Source organism: Eucalyptus grandis, chromosome 10 (assembly GCF_016545825.1).
Source record: "Eucalyptus grandis isolate ANBG69807.140 chromosome 10, ASM1654582v1, whole genome shotgun sequence".
Lineage (NCBI taxonomy): Eukaryota > Viridiplantae > Streptophyta > Magnoliopsida > Myrtales > Myrtaceae > Eucalyptus > Eucalyptus grandis.
In genome coordinates, this window is record NC_052621.1 from 18,256,227 (window position 1) to 18,275,173 (window position 18,947).

The 18,947-nt window shown below is 38.6% G+C and overlaps 2 protein-coding genes across 2 annotated transcripts; one reads left to right on the forward strand and one right to left on the reverse strand.

Moving 5' to 3' along the window:
• Positions 1-665: 665 nt before the first annotated feature.
• Positions 666-1,773, reverse strand: LOC104423678. Its single transcript, XM_039302861.1, has 5 exons — positions 1,588-1,773; positions 1,406-1,509; positions 1,141-1,312; positions 946-1,059; positions 666-755 (listed from the first exon to the last, which is right to left on the reverse strand). Exons 1-5 carry the CDS (start codon positions 1,771-1,773, stop codon positions 666-668), a joined length of 666 nt encoding a protein of 221 aa, XP_039158795.1.
• Positions 1,774-14,285: 12,512 nt separating this feature from the next.
• LOC104422105 (cytokinin hydroxylase) lies at positions 14,286-18,752 on the forward strand. Its single transcript, XM_010034333.3, has 5 exons — positions 14,286-14,559; positions 14,669-14,895; positions 14,999-15,240; positions 15,357-15,741; positions 18,312-18,752. The coding sequence occupies exons 1-5, from the start codon at positions 14,286-14,288 to the stop codon at positions 18,750-18,752; spliced, it is 1,569 nt and encodes a 522-aa protein (XP_010032635.3).
• Positions 18,753-18,947: the final 195 nt, after the last annotated feature.

Here is an 18,947-nt window from a genome sequence, read left to right on the forward strand (position 1 = left end):
TGCAACAGTAGGTAGGGGTAGACGAGTATATGATAAATCATCAAAAGAATAGTTGAACCTAGAAGCGAATACATGATAAATCAACGAAGGATAGCGGAACATGGGGACAGACATCTTTTTATTCCGTGCACTGAACTAGTCCCCGTCCCTGTTTTTGTTTAGATCTGCTTAATAGCTCTATACTTTGATTCCTATTCAGGAAGCATTCATCTGCAACTTCCATTATATTTTGCAGGATTAAGGAACTCATTCATGGGTGATCTAAGCTTTCCATCTCTGCTCCATACCCTACCACCCGCACTTTTTGTTCGATTGATTGTTATTGGTGTCAAGCCACATTCTATTGTCTGAGGGCTCTGTCTGGCTCCATGGTCTCGAAGATGCAATCATCTCGTTTAGAATGTTCCTATCCTAGTTTAAGCCGACTTTCTCAATGCATTTGCCTTTCGTTCTTCTCCCTCTTTTCAAGATGAATCCAAACAGCTTCCGTTTCTTCTTCTTCCGAGTCCGAGTAATAGACTGGATGGATGTTGTCATAAATTGGCCTGTCAGAAAGGGGATCTGCGTCTACCTCCTCTGAAGTTTCATACAGGTCATTTTCATATGTCGATGGTGATGGTTCGTCAGTCATTGAAGTCACAATGATCATCGGGATCATGGTCCCCTTATCCCGATGCTGATAGCCTCACAGCGGTGACCACGTCGTTGTACTCCCTCCACTTCATGGAGTACGAGAAGCTCTCATCCTCGCCTATCTTTTCGGATGCATCACAGGAGTCATCATCTGCGAGTACAGAACTTGTTTAACTGTTTTCAGGTTGCTTGTCCTCATAATCTATGCCTGCGTTTTCCTGCAATATAGGATTTATATATTTTAAAAACTGTCCAACCAATTTCGATTCATCGAGCGGTCCCTGAATCTACTGCTCTAATTCAATGACCTACCTCATCATCAGCATCCTTGAAGTGCAAAATCATTCCATTTTCGTAGGCGATTTCTTGCAGTGACTTCATCCTACTTTCCACGCTTGGTTTTCTCGTGGAGAACTTCTCAATAATCTGAATTCATTGAGCTTTGAGTCACTACACATTAAAGAAAGTGACCAATTTTGATCAAGTGATCAGAGTCAAATCATTTACCCTAGGATTCACTCCAGAGTCTTTGCGTAGTTCAACTGCTCGAGCCACAAACTCTTCCCCGTATATCTTTGTGATGACAGTGCGGATCCCCTGGAGCTCAGGGAAGTCCCCGCTCCTTGAAGCTGCAAACGTCAAGCTAGATACTGCCTCTTTGAGCTCCTCGGGACATTCCCTGTTTGTAAAAGTGCAGCGAAAAGCCTCAGGCGTCATTTGATTGGTTCTTTAGTGTTCTTACTGAAAATTGCGAAGGCCTTGGCAAACTTACATGTTCTTTTGAATGAGCATTCCCCTCTGCACAAGGATGTGGCAGTAGCATTCCAAGATGCAAAACGCATCCACCAGATTCTGCTCCTTAATTACAAGCTCAACCTGTACAAAGATAATCCGTATTAGAATGATTGTGCCTGCACGCAAGCACGAGAGAGAGAGAGAGAGGTGAAAACATACGCGGAGGAGAGCGCGTTCTTGGTGTCCAAGGCTCAGTAGCTGAACGACATCTGACCAGGCATGGAACAGCCGGACTTCTCGATGTTTTCTGAGGATGGCGATCCTAGAGATGGCGAGTTTTGAGAGAGTCTCGATCCTGGATTCGTTGCTGTTCCTGCCAAGAAGAACATTTAGCTTCCCCCCCATGATCTCTTGGTCTGCTGTATCAGTTGTTAAGAGCTCTTAAGAGCAGAAGAGTTTCTCAAGTGCAGACTCAGGCCGTTGCCGTTTGCAGGCCACTTCAGACTTTATATACCCCAAGGCTATAGGAGACGCGTCTGCCCAATGCGCAATGCTCGGATACATTAAATAAAAGACATGTTCAACTCGCCGGCGTTATTTAATGTACGCCTAGGTCCATGCAAAGCTTTTTTAAGCCAGACAAGACGCAGTCAAAGCTCGGCAACGCTGACGTTCCCTATCAAGACAGTTAAAAAAGAAGGGTATAGTTTACAATAAATGTTTTGACCTGAGGGTTTGTGACTTGAAGATGTCCAGGGCGAGTTTCTGAGTGTACATACAAAGTCAGCAAGCGAATGCCAACGTACGAAGCTCCTGGAGGAATCATTCCTCCCACCTTCGAAGGGACGAAATGGTCTGGTCAAATGGCGGCGAACTACGTCTAGAAGGGACAAAAGGAATACTGCGGAAATCGTACAGATTGGTCCTTCATGCGCTGTACTGCGTTGGAAAAACATTGAGTTCTAGCGCTCTGACTTGGCGGAGGCGATGAAGGCTTTGTCAGCCCTTTCATCGACCATTTCTTCGCACGTAGATACTGATGAACAAATGTAGCGGGGTCATTTAACATGGCACGTGAGTTTAAGAGAGTTTTTGTTACGCAAAAAATGAGTAATTTATACATTATTTTCATAAAAATAATCATTTATATCATTGCAAAAATGAATCAATAAAAAATATTTTTACCATTCACGAAGGTACTTAAACATAAATTGATGTCTATAATGAAAATATTTGTCAATGACTAATTATTTTAAGTGATAGAAGTGATCATTTTAAGAAATCTATATTTCGTGAAATGAATAGAGTTTAAGGGTTTACATTTTTCTGAGAAAACCTTCACACATTATAAAGGAATTATGGAATAGGAGGAACATCAAACCCAAAAGATCCTTTTAACTTTTGGTCATTGATTAAGTGGTGTGGGAAGAACCTAAAATATTTTCCCGAAAGAGAATCTTTTGCATGCTACCCCGACTATCTACCAAGCTAAGTACCACAAGACGAGCGTTATCCGAGAGCATATGAAAAGATTTCTATCTAAAATACCCGATTTTATATTATATCGGCTAAATATTTGGTACCATTATGACGAAAGTGGCATGGCATGATTTCATATCTTTAGAATCATTTACTCTTCTCAAGTTGTCCAATTGTGTAAAAAAGACAAGGCCGCTTGTATAATACTATAAATATAAATTTAAAAAAAAAAATAGAGAGAGGAAGAAGAAGAAGAAGAAGAAAAAACGTAGCCCTGTGTGGGAGTGTTCGCGGAAGGAGTCAACTTTGACCCCGACACCTTCCATTTTTATGGCTTTCCTCGGCCAAGCGCCGGCGCCGTGGGGATCCTCTCATGGTCCACACCGTACGGACAATTGGACATGATTTGTTTTTTTCTCTATCTCTCGATCATATTGGATAAAATTGATCATTAATTTTGTTATTGATTTAGAGGATTTCCTATCTCTAACAAGCACACCATCATAAAAACCTCATCCAAGAGAAATTGGAACAAAAAGTTGTAGTGCTGGAGAAAATTGACACATAGGTTAATAGTGCATATTCTTTTCAAGACAGTAAATGCAAAAAAATTTGAATAGTAAATAAGTGTGTCGAGATTAAAAAAGTATGTGGAGTATTCACCTAATAGGAGAATATTGTGATGTGTTTCATACTTTCCATTAATAAGAAGGCACAAAGGTCCCAAGTGGGGGTCCAAGAGACCCACTCTCGCGAGGGTTGCAAGTTCAGTGCTCTTAAGTTGCCAAAAGGTTTTTATAGTTTGAGCTCATGTTTATTAATAATTTAGGCTTAAGCCAATGAATAACTACTTAGGATAAATATATATATATAATCCATTTCTCTTGTAATTAAGGAATGTAATAGAGAGGAGCAATGTGCTAATTATAGTGGAATTCTTTATTGGATATAACCCTAGTTTAAGGGTAAAACAAGATAAAACCTTGTGTGTCGAATTCTTTTTCTTGCTTTAACTCTCTATTTTCTTGCGATTGTGCGCTGAATTCTAGTATTAATTATCTACTTTACCCCCTTGACATAAAATCCAAAAGAGTTTGAAATTGATTATTGTCAAAGCGTGTCAATCATCAAACTTTTAATTCATGTAAATTCAATCGTTTTATCCTCCATCATTTTGATCATACCTGCTGGATGCTGATCACCTTGTTTTCCAAGGAGAAACTTAAGTTTAATGGCCATTTATGATTCGGATTAGAATGTAACATCAGAATAATTAGAAGATAAGAACAATGGAAATGTGATCACTTTCATACAATGTTCTTTTAAATACCATAATTTTTTTGCACTCACTCAAGTGTCACATCTTTTAAAAGTCGCTCACTTGAATGTCATAAGCAGTTTGTTTTGCCGGAGAATCTAACACGGCATTAATTTATTAAATAAGATCAAACATGGCTTGCCAACAAGATAATCAACCAGTAAGAAGTTAAAATAACGTCTTTTAGAGATGTATTCAAAAACCCCTAACTCAATTTAAAGAAATTGGGGCAAAATTTTTCAAAATTGAAAAAGTTTGTGAAGAAGCCTGACTTTGAAATTGGGGATAAAATTCTGTCAAATACAAAATTGGCGTTCTTAGACCAAGTGAGAGAGAGAAAGAGAGGGTTTGTGCCATCTGTTGGGGAAGAGCCCAGACTCAAAACGAGATTCTCTCACGCACTCTCTCAGCAGTTGTCATCGCCATTCTTCTCCACGAACAGATTTTGAGATCTCAGAGCAAGCTCAGGGATAGAGAAGTGAGGACAACCATGGACAGTAGAGGAGGAGCAGTATCGAAGTTGTCGGACTATGCTTCCAAAGCTAAAGTAAGAGAAGACAGTGCGCGAGTGACGGGAGAGGGAGAGGGAGAAAGCTTCATAAGTTTTCCTTATGTAGTCAACCATTTTCACACACACAGAGTCTTCCCAAAAGAGTCGTTTTGTTAACCGTTGCCACTCGGACAAAAAAAATTTCACACCGAACGCCAATTTCTTTTGAAAAATCACGTTAGATACAAAACATAATTTAAAAGCTACGTAGGAAAAGTTGCTAAAATAGGCACTCAATGGAACGATTTTACATTTATGTGACACTCAAGTGAATAAATAAATAAAAAGAATTATGATACTTAAGTGAACACCATATAAAAATTACAATAATTTTAATATTTTTACCCCCAAACAATTAGAGTACTTCCAATGATAAATTAGCGTTTCTGTCATGAAGATCATAATACCATAGACATTATTTTCCACAAAAATGTACATGATTATAAACAGAGTTTCTCTTGAGAATCATTCGATTTTTACTTGGGCAGCAATAAAGATGCAATTATTCCTTGGGCGTCCACGACTTGATTTGCTTCTCTTTAGTAGATATACTTGGTAATCCAACTCCCGAAGCTATTGATAATTAATTATGCAAGAAAGATTGTTACCAAGATAACATCTCAACACCTTAGTTTGTTCTTGTATTTCCAAATCGGTATCTAATATCACTAGGATTCGGAATATTATCATGATTTATCTCTCTTTTCATGTCTACTTTCTTAGATGAATTGTTATCAAAGTTGTATATAAACATAGGCCTAAACATTTATTTCATTTAGCATTTTTATTGATGAATTGAGAATTCTAATTATGTGTTAAGCTACCTAAATTGGTATTTCCTCTTTCTCAATTGGATTGAAATTTCAATTTCTTTAAATATGTCTTACTCGCTATGCGTTAATGTTCTGCATCAATTAGTGTTAGAACGAGATTTGTGGTTGATCAATCGATATCAGAGCCATTCATTTGTTTTATCCTTTGGTATTGGAACTTTGCATATTATTTTGAAGGAAATTATTTGCGCAATCAAATTACTTTTTTAGGCCCAGCCCAATCTCAAACTCTGTAGTGGGCTTAGCTTGGCTCAACTGGTGGGCTCTCTCACATGGATATAATAAATGAAGAAAAAGTCAACTAGATTTCAATAGTCCCAGACAAGGGCTTTTCCAAGCCCAACGTTTGGTGAGAAAAATAAGAAAAACAATTATTTTGGACGAGCTATTTCCACCTCCTCTTTAGCTGAATAAATACTTTCTTTTGTTAACAGATCAAAATAATATTCTACATTTTTCGAAATAAGTCAATCCGATCCCCGATCATCCTACTTTTTCTCTCTCATCTTCACTATTCACCTTTTTTTTAGTTGCTAACCGGTTAAAATGACCTTTTTATGTTTCGAAACCTATTAATTGTTAATTAACCTAATCTTTCCTTTCTCACATTTTGTTTCTCACCACTGCTTGTCGCATCTTTTTTTCCGTAATTTATATTATTTTAAATGGACTTTTTGTATCGTAAAATATTCAATAACAAGAAATGCAATTAAACTTGAAAATTCCTCTTATTAGTTTTTCCATCACAGACCTAACAACTCTCTCTCTTTTTCAAATGACAATACTCTTATTTATTTTTCAATTTCCAAATGGGTCATCGTTTTTTCCACCTCTAGTTTCCCTAAAATGCACCCCCAATAAAGTGTTATGACCATTTCCTCCCATTATGGGTCCCACCTTTGAGCATTTTAGGCATCCCCTTGATGTCTTTTCCTTTTCCCTTTTGTTTTCTTCTTTTGCGGGTCCAACTTTCCTTCTTCATCCTTCTCTTTTATCACTCTCTCTTGCAGGGACTTATATTCCTCTCTCCTGTGGCTCCCACTTCTATGCTTTTTGGCAAAACGTCATCGTCTAGCAAAGTTGAGGACAAGCACTGGAGTCAAAGAGAGTCAAGATTGTAAAGCAACCTCCGAGCAAGCGGCGATTTCTTGCCGAGATAGTTATTATCGCACCTGAGATTCGCCTCCGAGATGACAGCAATGTAAGAATCAAATATGTTGGTGAGAAGAAGTCTATAACACAACATAAATCTATGAGCAAGAGAATTGCAACCAAACTAAGACAAAAGAGTGCCTCATTTTTTTTTATGATTTGACCCATCTTTATGAGATTTAAGGTTAAAAGCATATCGATTGAGCAGTTCCATGTGAAGCCTGTAAAGTGTTGGTTTGATCTGCCTATATGAAATGACCCTAAAAGGAGACAATAATGTAGGCCATTTGAATTTGTCAAAAAAAAGTAGGCCATTTGAAAATTAAAAGAAAAAATGCATAGATGAAATTGCATAGATTTCCTAGCAATTCTTTTTTGTAGAGAAAATGCCACCATAATCACCTCCGTAAAAGCACAAAACTTGGTCGAATGATGATTTCTGGGGTCTAATTAGTGGTTGTGCAACAGGCAAAAGCCCTTCTTTATTAAACCTACCCAATATAATAAAGAGGAGGAATCCAACCACCCTTTGCCTCTTCACCAATAAACTTTACCAGCTGATTTGCGAAAATGCATTTAGCATACGCACTTGTTTTCCACTTTCTCAAGAATCGGAAACAAATCATAAAAGTTTCAATCAACCTACAAAAATGAGAAGAAAACTCAAATTTCTTGGGAAAAAAAAAAACCCTTCATTATTTACTAAGTCCGAACCATAATTAGACCAATGGTATGAGGTGCATCTTGAAATCATTCTTCCAAACAGAATGTAGAAAAGAAAGAGATCAACGAAAACAAGTCCGTGAAAAATTTTCAAGAAAAAGAATACTCAAAAAACCAAATGCATGCTCTATCCCAACAAGTCAAAGAAATCAGTAAGTTCTATAGTTGAAAGTTAATGGATGATAAACCTTTTTCACTTGGTGAAAGCAAAACTTTTTAAATTCAGACAAGATCCGTTTTTCTTCTATCCACTCTTGTCCACAAAATTTTGAAAACTTTAACTAACAGAGAATTCCTAGAAGGAGAGACACTCGGCAATGCCAAAAGGCCGCACTAAACATCCTCAAAAATATCAACTCTAATCAGATTCAACTATTAACAAGGAATGAATCAATACCCAATTTTTTTTCGACATTGAAAGAGAGAGATGAAAGAAGAAAAAGAGGGAAAAAGACCTTCAGGCTTCTTTGACCCGAAACCATCACCAGGAAAATTGCCACATTACTCGACATTAACCAACACCCTAAATTTATTCAACTTATCTAGCACCCGAACATGGAAGGGAATAAAGTAAAAGGAGAGAAAAAGGGGGAACGATGAAGATCGAGGAAAGTGGACCCAAGATGGCACCCACCACAATGGGTAAAACGGTCAAGACGCTTGATCTAATCAAGTGGGTTCTGACTGAAATTCATTCTTGACCTTTTATTTCTAATCAGGATCAGATTTTATTTTATTTTTTTGAAGGGGGTTGTTGGGACGGGGTTTGCCCTCTCCCGACTTTGAGAGTTTGTTTGAGACCCCAATAATAAAAATTTCTTTTACAAATATGTTTCTAAAAGTTAAAGTTTTATTCCCCCTCCCCCAGAGATTTTCATATTTCTTGAAACTCAAAATTTAAGGACATTTTATAGTAAAAGAAATGGAACATCAGTTTTCCAACCTGTCATGTCAACGAAATGGGATGAGAAGTCCACGAAAGAAAAAAAAAATTGCACTAGCTATAATTTCATGTAAGATTTTAATTGCGCTTTTTGAAATGTTCTTAATTAAATTGTACTTTGAGTCCAATTTCGAGACTTATGTTGTATTTTTATTTAACTAACTTTCAAAATTATACTTTAGGAAAGAGAAAAAGATAAATTTCTTTAAGTATTTATTATCATAATATAGCAGCATATTTATATAGAATGACATATTGAATAAATTAAAAATACTTTTGCGTCAAACTTTAAGCAAAGCATGAGAACCCGTGTTTATTATATGACAAATCATAATCTATTCGTGTTAAATTATGGACAAATTGGTACTTCAAAAGCTGTCAATATATTATAAAAAAACAAAAGAGGTATCTCTAGATAGTTAAAACATTCCAAGATCTTATACTTGTTAGAGAGATCGAATCTCCAAATAATTACTTGTGAAAATATTTTATTTCTGAGAAATTGCAAAAAGTGGTCACTGTTGTTATTGCCACTTTCCAATTATGGTCATTGTCCTTTATCTTTTGACGAATTCGATCCTAGGTTAATCTTTTGTCTCGATTCTAGAATAAATCCCCTTACATTTCCACATTTCATCGGAAATGCTAACTATGCGCCGAAGAAGAACACGTGGCCCTGACATCGAATAAAAAAACTAAAATGGTGGAGAGATTTGGAAATATGGATTGCCTATTTTTTGAAGCTTTCTCAACCTATTTTATTTTGTGACCGGTTTGGTCCCTAAACTAATTCTCGATCCAACAATCAAGATAAATTTCATATTTTCGTCAAAATGATATATTTCATATCATCATTTAACATCCATGTGTTCATGTTAAGCCATAATTACTTGCTCCATGCGTAGGAGCACGAGCCCTCAGCACAATATGATCATGACTTTCTTATATCACAAGAATTACATTGCTCCTAACTCAACCGACGCAACTTTCTTGCCTAGTTGCAGGATCACTTGACCAAACCTATCACAATCATTTATATCACGAGCTCAAGTACGGGATCCACATGAGATCCATAAAATGAACGGCCATGATATACTTGATTCGTGGATCTGAGTCCTATGAAGAAATTTCCGCTACCGACTATTCATTTTCTTGAGTAGCAATGAATGAGCAGAGGTTCACCCTTTTTTAGCGAACCAATTCTATCGACAAAGACTATTCATTTTCTTGAGTAGCATTCTATTGACAAAGACTATTCATTCCTTTTCACCTCTAGGAGGACGAGCCCTCACTGCAGTATCGCCATAAGTTCAACAAACCATTCACTTGCACAATAATCAGCACAAGAATCACATTGCTCCTAGCTCCACCGACGGAACTTTCTTGCCTGGTTGTGGGCCCACTTGACTGGGCCTATCACGATCATCTATATCATGAACTTGGATACGAGATCCATGTGAGACCCATAAAATGAATGGTTGTAATATACTTGATCCATCGAATCCGAATCTTATAAAGAAATTTTCGCTGCCGACTATTTATTTTCTTGAGTAACAATGAACATGCAGAGGTTTATCCTTTACAGCAGACCAATTCGGTCAACAAATTCCTTTCTTTTCCACACGTAGGAGCACAAGTCCTCGCCACGGTACCAACATAACTTCGACAAACCATTCACTAGCACAAGAATAGCATTGCTCCTAGCTCTACCAATGGAACTTTCTCGCCCTATTGCGGGCCCACTTCACTAGGCCTATCACAACCATTTATATCACGGGCTCAGGTACGGGATCCATGTGGGACCCACACAAAAGGCATGGCCGTGATATACTTGATCTGTCGGATCCAAATCTTACAAAGAATTTTCCGTCTGCCGACCATTCATTTTGTTGAACAGCAATGCATGTTCAGAGGCTCACCCTTTTTTTCTGGCGGACCAATTCGGTGGATAAAGTCCTTTTTTTTTTTTTGTCCACTCGTCTGTCCGCAGACACCACAGGAGGGCGCGGATTCACCATCAGCGGGCGATGAATCATAATGTACCTTTCCGCCATCGATGACAATGCGCACAGCTTCACATTCTTTTCCGCAAAAGCGTCTCTCGAGGAGAAGGAAAAAAGGCCATCTTGGCCGTCCTCTTACAACGTGAATGATGGCGAGGGAGGTTCACGCACCGACGAGAAGTCTCCAACTTTGATCGGTTTTTCCAAATCCTGGCTCCAAGTCCTTCTGCATCGATCCCTCTTTTTTACCCCGTGATAAAGACGTTACTTTGTGGGCAAGGACCAGCGATGGCGATTCTCAGTCTACACGGGAGCGAGACTTCGACTCCATTTTCATGGTGCTGCCAAAGGTTCTTTTTATAAAGGGCTTCGAGGAACGATGACATCACGCCCCAACATTTTTCCTTTTTTGCAATTTCCACCCCGACATTATGAATCCGTTTCAATATGACCCCAACCGTCGAATCTGGCCTAGTTGCTCGTTGAAAATCCGGTGGCGTGCTCTCACTTGGTTAGGTGGTGCGCGTTGTGAAGAGCTACAGTGTCCCGCAAATTCGGAAATATTACAGTATGTTCCCGAGGGTTTTTTAGATGGTTACGATTTTGCAATGTGGCCCTTGATTTTCTGGAACTCATTGATAAGTTCCCACTAACATTAGTTGTAAAGTCAACAGAAAATGAAATTGATACTATTGCTACTTCCAGAGAAGTCGACGGTGGTAGTGGACATCATCACTTTTTTAAGCATCATAAGGTCCCACAAAGCAGTGGGAGGAGATAACTAGAAATCTGATCATATGGTGGTTGAAGAGGGAGCCGGTGACTCAGAGGGAGTGATTGGTTAAGAGAAATCACCAAAGCCGTCACGAAAGAGAATCTTTATCGTCTAATAACATGAGAGAGAGAGAGAGAGAGGGGATGGGAGATGGGTCCTTGGCTAAAAATAAAGATAAGCAGTTCTAGATTTCATCTAGATTCCATATAAAACTTGGAACCTACCGTTGGAATAGGTTTTTAGAACCTATAACCTACTCTACATACTTAGGAATCAAGATAAGTAGTTCTAGATTCCACCCAGATTCCATATAAAACCTGGAACCTACCATTGGAATAGGTTTTTAGAACCTACAACCTACTCTACATACTTAGGAATCAAGAATCTATCATATCACAAAGTTCTAGGGTCTATCCAAATGCTATCTGTACTGTTGATTGAACGACAACAGTTATTATCACCTCTAATATTTATCATTTATTACAATTCACTAATCACAACTTATATTTAGACACACGAGGATTATGAAATATTAATAAAATAAAAGTCTTGGTCATGGATATTACCGGAAACAAAGGCTCAGACTAGTAGTTTGAGATTATGCACTCATCATTGAATGTTATAAAATACTGCAAGATCGAGCGGAGATATAGAACAAATAGATTTGTTTCAGGTTTCAAGTCCATGCTGCCTATCGAATAGATTTTCTAATTTTTTTAAATTTGAAACCTACCCTACATATATTGAAACTTAGAACGGAACCGATTTGCAAGTCTTGGTTCTACTTTAGAAGCATGCTCCCCTCTAGCTAAAATTACTTTAATTTCAACGACAATGACTGCCATGAATCTCTACGGACGAAGCTATTATTTTCTTATTTATTTTATCCTATTGTTATGTTTAATTTATTTTGACTGTACAATTATGGAGGAAACATAGCAGGAGATTTCAAAAGGGAGGGGCACATGGGGGGGCGAGGGGGGCGCACTTTATAATAATGTGAAGAATTCGAAATTGACGAATGAAATTCTAATTTTGTAAGATATTTCTTTCGTTCACCAAGGACGCTCACAACTCACGGGAAAGCATAGAATTGAAATTCCGACAAGAATTTAATCAGAGTCAAACTTTGGGAGCCCATCGAAATTGATTTCATGCAAGTCGCGATTATGACAACCGGAGTGGCATAACTTAATTACCTTGAGCTTAGAAGTGACAAATATGTATTTCAATCGAGGACAAATTATGCCACATTCTATCCGACAATGCTATGTCATCCAATCGGATCTAGGATCTATCATACGCAAATCACAACTGTTCTATCTCCTCGGGAGAAATGAAATATAGGTACTCCACGCTCGACTAGGCTAGTATAGACAGGACCAAACTTTCCTCGGTATCCCGTTGCGAGATTGACTCAACAACCCAACTAGATAAGTTTCTTGCTTTCCTTGCAAGATCTTTTCACATGTCACTACTTTGAAAAGGATTCAAATCTACCTTAAAGATATGGTCTTCCCTTAAAATTCCACAATCTTAGGTCAAAAGTACGTCGGCACTTGGAAAAGTCAACATCACGCCTCCTCCTCTTCCTCGATAGAAAGCAGTCTGTCATGGCTTGGCCAATCCCTTCTTAGTCTTCACGTTAATAGGAAACAATTAGGCCATGCTTATTTCACAAAAAATAAATAATTTAAAAAATATTTTCTTAAAAATAATCCCTAATAATGCTTACAAAAATTAATAAACAAAAAATATTTTTATCGTCTAAGAAAATATTTAGCATAAATTGTCGAGACAATGAAAATATTTTTCATTAAATAATTATTTCCATCGATACAAAAATCATTTTTCAAGAAAATATTTTTAAATTTTTTTATTTTTTACAAATAGAGGGTGGAGTGCTCTTCATTATTTCGGTTTGCCCTTGTGGGCATGATGGACAATCGAATTTCCTTAATACTTGATAATTAACGTGATTAGATCAATCGGGGAACTCCTTTAATCATGAGAATAATAAACAAAGAAGGGAAAATCTCATCACGGGCGTGGACTTTCAACCACATCATCTTTACTCGAAGAGTTCTCGATAGAAGGATCAATAGATTATGAGCCTGGTAGTGGTAGCTAATTAATAATTAATATAGTCCCAGAATTCTAATTAATTCCAAGATCAAATTAACATAACAATTATGATAATGACGAATGCTGGAAATTTTTTGCGAGTTTTCAATCAAAGAAGAATCAAGACCGAAGTGAAGTAAGGCACCGATTCTTGTTCTAGATTCAAGAACATGATTTAGGATATACCCTAAATTAATTAAAGTGGATCTTGGTGAATAATAAGAATGTGTATTAGAGACTTAGTCGCATCAAAAGAGACAGAAAAAATGTACACAAAGTATATGTCCTTTATCACTTCTGATGTTGTTAAAGCAAAGTTTGCATATCCAAAGATGCTCTATGTTGGATCTCGGCACCCCATCTCGGTGGACGGAACGACAGAAATTTGAAATATATGGACCCTTTGTATTCTACGTTTAGCGATGTAACTGCACAAACGGGGTTACGAAATTAACAAAGTTTTATTTTGGCATAACTTTATTCTTTTCTTTTTATTAATAGAATGGTATTTCACAACTATTCATATTCGCATTGATAAGTTAATTGGACACAGAACGGAGAGATAGATAAAGATAAGAGGATTTCATGTAACGAAAAAAACATTTGGAGCACCAAGCCATGTATCAACATTCCTCACTATACACCTGCATTCTAGTATTATGTAAAGGTTTTGCTAGGATAACGATTTTTAGTTATTATGAGAATAATAGTATGTTGTAAGTCACATATTTTCGAATGAGTAGGATCCATAACAATTTATAATTATTTTTTATTTGATTTTTTATGGTCCAGAACAGGTTGTATGTAAAATTTAACGCATTCATCCGAGATTTTGATGTAAAAATCCAAAAGCAAGCGTCCTGTCAAAACCAAGGCACCCGTCTGTTGAAGACTCTATAAATAGGGCATTCAGGACCGCTTACCCTACATTGCGTATCAATCTCTCCCTCTCCCTCTCGTCTGGTCGAGCTTGTGCAGTGCAGAAGTCTCTTACGTGCCATGGCAACCACCATCGCCATGGCGGTTATGGCAACCCTTCTGCTTCTGCTTGTGTTGCTAATCGTGAGAGCCGTGTATGCGACGTTCTCGTTTTACTGGCTGACTCCGAGACGCATCAAGAAAATAATGGCGAGGCAAGGAGTGCATGGCCCTGAACCGCGGTTTCTCGTTGGCAACCTCGGCGATGTGTCTTTTTTCGTTGCTGAATCTACCTCCAAGGACATGAAGCCCATACGCCACGACATCGTGGATCGCCTCTTGCCTCATTACGTCAGATGGACCAAACAATACGGTCTGTCCTTGATTTCTTCCTCATATGATCTAGTTGCGATGAAATGATCGTTATGATAAGAATTAGCTCATCTTTTTCGAGCGTGTGCTGATAAGAATTTTGTTCACAGGGAAGAGATTCATATATTGGAATGGGGTTGAGCCTCGCCTGTGCTTGACCGAGATCGACCTCATCAAGGAGTTGCTTTCCAAGTACAGCACACAAACTGGAAAATCATGGCTTCAGCAACAAGGATCAAAGCACTTCATCGGGAGAGGGCTCTTGATGACTAATGGGGACGATTGGATTCACCAGCGCCGCATCATCGCTCCTGCGTTCATGGGAGACAAACTCAAGGTTTGTCCAAACATCAGCAATTGGTGTTTTGAGCATATTTCATGAATTCTTCTGCAATATATCAGTGAACTGTCTTCATGTCTTCCGTATTTGTGAAAATCAGAGTTATTCTGGGTTCATGGTGGAGTGCACTAACCAGACGCTGCAATCACTGCAAAAGGACATAGACTCGGGTCGAACCGAGATCGAGATCGGTGAGTACATGACTAGGCTCACGACCGACATCATTTCTAGGACTGAATTTGGGAGTAGCTACGAGAAGGGAAAGCAAATATTCCATCTTTTGACAGTTTTACAGCAAAGATGTGCTCAAGCAAGCCGGCATTTGTGTCTTCCCGGAAGCCGGTGAGTTGCGAAATATGTCTTCTTTGTGATACAATGAATTTTTCAACCATCACTTGTGTTCAACATCAAAATACACAAAATTCTGTCTCTAAAACATGTTCAAAATTTGTATGCAGGTTCTTTCCCACCAGATATAATAAGGAGATCAAGACATTGAAGATGGAGGTGGAAAGGCTCCTGATGGAGATAATTGAAAGCAGAAAAGACTGTGCTGAGATTGGACGGAGTTGTACGTATGGCGATGATTTACTCGGCATGCTGTTAAGCGAGATCAAGATGACGGGCAGGAATAAGAGTGCATGTAGTCCTAGCATGCAAGTGATCATGGATGAGTGCAAGACGTTTTTCTTTGCCGGGCATGACACAGCCGCGCTTCTGCTCACATGGACCATCATGCTACTGGCAACCAACCGGTCTTGGCAAGATAAGGTCCGCGCTGAGGTGACTCGGGTCTGCGACGGTGAAAATCCTTCAGTCCATCATCTTCCCAAACTCAGCTTGGTAAGCACTAAAGGCACATACTCTATATGAAATATGGTCATTTTTTTATTTGTTATTGGAGCTAACCAATATGAACATCATTCACAAACCAAGTTAAACTAGATATTGGACTCTGACCAAATAAATAAATAAATAGAAACTGGACGTGTGCTATGTCTATATTCCTAAGTAGCAAATTAAAATGCCATGTAACATAAATTCACAAGCACAAATAATCTTCAAGAAAAGCAAATTCTGGCGGTGGTGGCACTCAATAAAGCACGATTGACTTCAAAAGAATGTAAAAAACTTTCAGGATGATTTCATGTTCATTTATTTGAAGTGTATTGCAAGAATCTGTGGTGGTTTTTTTTTTTTTTTTTGGTGACCCAAAAATCTGTGGCGGTTTTTGGTCGTAAATTAGAAGAAATGCTAAAGAACATTGAAGATGTCCACGTCATAGGAAAGTTTTGGTAAGTCCCACGAAGTCGAATTTGGACTAGTTCTTTCAACTCATGGGACCATCGAATCTTAGAATTATTTCCTTAATAGGTTCCTCCAAGCACTTTTGTTGTTCTTTTTTGGCGTAATTCATGCACCCTTTCGAGAACTGCCCCATAAAAACTAATTTCAGAAAATTTACCTGAAGAGATTGTCAAATGGGTGACCAAAGTAGAGAAGACCAACCAGTCAGAGTCAAGAACTGCGTCTTTCTTTACTTTGAAAAATTTGCATGCAAAACGCGAGAGGGAAACCGGGATAATGATCCAAAAGTATCTCAACTTTTACCCGCTTCACAATCAAGTATCAATCTCTTTTCTTCGTCAAATCAAGTATTTCCATTGTTCAAATTTAGCTCAACGTGAGGTCTACTTCGGTCACAGTAAAGAAAAACATATATTTTTGAGCTAATTACGCCGCAAGCACTCGAACTTGCGACAAGGAGGCCGCAGTTGGGGGAAGGGCGGTGGTGGTCCTATGGCAAGGACTGTAGTGGCCATGGGCGGCGGCTGCATACTGAGAGAGAGAGAGAAGAGAAGAGAAGGGCTAGATGGGGTTAGGGTTTACTTGCATCGACTAACTTTGCATGTTAGGGTTTTTGTGAAAGCATGAAATTATGCTACCTGTCCTGATAGCAACGTTAATATTGCTGCGCGGCGGCAGCAACAGCTTCTCCCACATGACAATTTCAAATGGAAAAAGCCCATATTTGAATCGTGAGAATCCTTTTCCCCACTCCAGTCATGCCCTCATTGCATGTTGCATTCTCTTGATCATGACATTCACCAACTTCACAATAGCTTTACTGTTAGAATTCACGTGTGAGTGAGTTGTGTTACTTCACATTAGAGAATTGATGTGGTATAAAGTAGTTAATATATCCTAGTTGATCATAACTCATTGACTTAAAATTTTTGAATAAAAGTGGGTCTAACTTAATATATTGACAGGCTCCAACTTGAACTCCCTCTTAGCAATCCCTCTAAGTGAAGATTGCATGTTCCCAATATTTAACATACTATATCGAAACTAAAACCACCCTAACACCAAACACCCCTCTCTCTCTCTCTCGTCGAGATCTTGGCCATGGAGGCAACGTATGGAGGCAACGTATATCCCTGAGATCCAGAGGCTTACCTCTCTCTCCCCACCTTCCATTGTCGGCTTACCTCTCTCTCCCCACCTTCCATTGTCGTCGAGATCTTGGCCAAGGAGGCAACGTATACCCCTGAGATCCAGAGGCTTGTCGCCTTTGGCAATGAGAAAATGGATCTCCCCCCCTCGGGCGAAGTCCACTTCCACTGTCGTCGAGATCTTGGCCATGGAGGCAACGTATACCCCTAAGATCTGAAGGCTTATCACCACTGACAATGAGAAAATGGATCTCTCTCTCTCTCTCTCTCTCTCTCTCTCTCTCTCTCTCTCTCTCGATTTCCACTTCCCATTGTCGTCGAGATCTTTGCAATGGAGGCAATGTAAACCCCCTGAGATCTGGAGGTTTGATGAGAAAATGGAGCTAAGCATGCAGAATTGGGTCGCCTAGTAGTGCTAATTAGTTTTTTGCTGGATTACATAATCCATTGAATATCAACATATCAATGAAAATTAGAATATAAATGATTGTATAGTTAGAATATAAATTAGAATATAAATGATTGTGTAGTTAAACCTAATAATATTATTCATAGCTAATAAATTGAGTGATGTCCATGTACGTAACTTATCAATCATAAGACCGATTCCTCCGGTAAGAGATGGAGTGAAACATGACCTTATTTGCAGCCATTATATTTTCTTAAAAGAACCTAATACGATATTTGACATATTCTTTCAGCCATTATGAAAAAACAAATTGTTTTCACTTTCATCACTTAAGATTGTCCACTTAAATTTTCAATACTTATTTTTTCAGTTTTATCAAATGAGTATCTTCATGTGGATAGGGAAAATCAATGGCCTATAACATTTACATTTGATGATTAAGGTGTGCAAATCAATGGCCGAAACACCTAATGCAGATATTGACTAATGTCAGCACTATGTTGATTATATATTGTGACGAGTTGCTGAATAATTCAAACTTCATGCAGCTGAATATGGTTATTAACGAATCCTTAAGACTCTATCCACCGGCATCACTTCTTCCGCGCATGGCCTTCGAAGACATCAAGCTAGGCGACCTTCACGTCCCGAAGGGATTATCAATCTGGATCCCGGTGCTAGCGATTCATCACAGCGAAGAGTTGTGGGGAAAAGATGTCAACGAGTTCAATCCCGAGCGGTTCGCATCCAAACCATTCTCATCAGGTCGGTTCATGCCATTCGCGATGGGCCAGCGGAATTGCGTTGGCCAGTATTTCGCTATGATGGAAGCGAAGATCATATTAGCGATGCTGGTATCGAGGTTTAGCTTCACAATCTCAGACAGTTATCGTCATGCCCCTGTTACTGTCCTCACCGTAAAACCTAAGTACGGGGTTCAAATATGTTTGAAACCCCTGAATCCATGTGAGAATGGTTGTTCTGATTAGATATGCTTCTTTTTCGTATCTTGGTTCATGTTTCGTCAAGAGAGGTACAATGAGTAATGTTCCTCGTCAGGATTGTCGCAAATTTGCTCTTGTAACTGCAGATGGGATTAAACTGGCACATGAGAGCAATATTAGAAATCTGGAAATCGAATGATGATAAATTGGTGCATAAAATGCAGTCAAGCAAAGATCAAG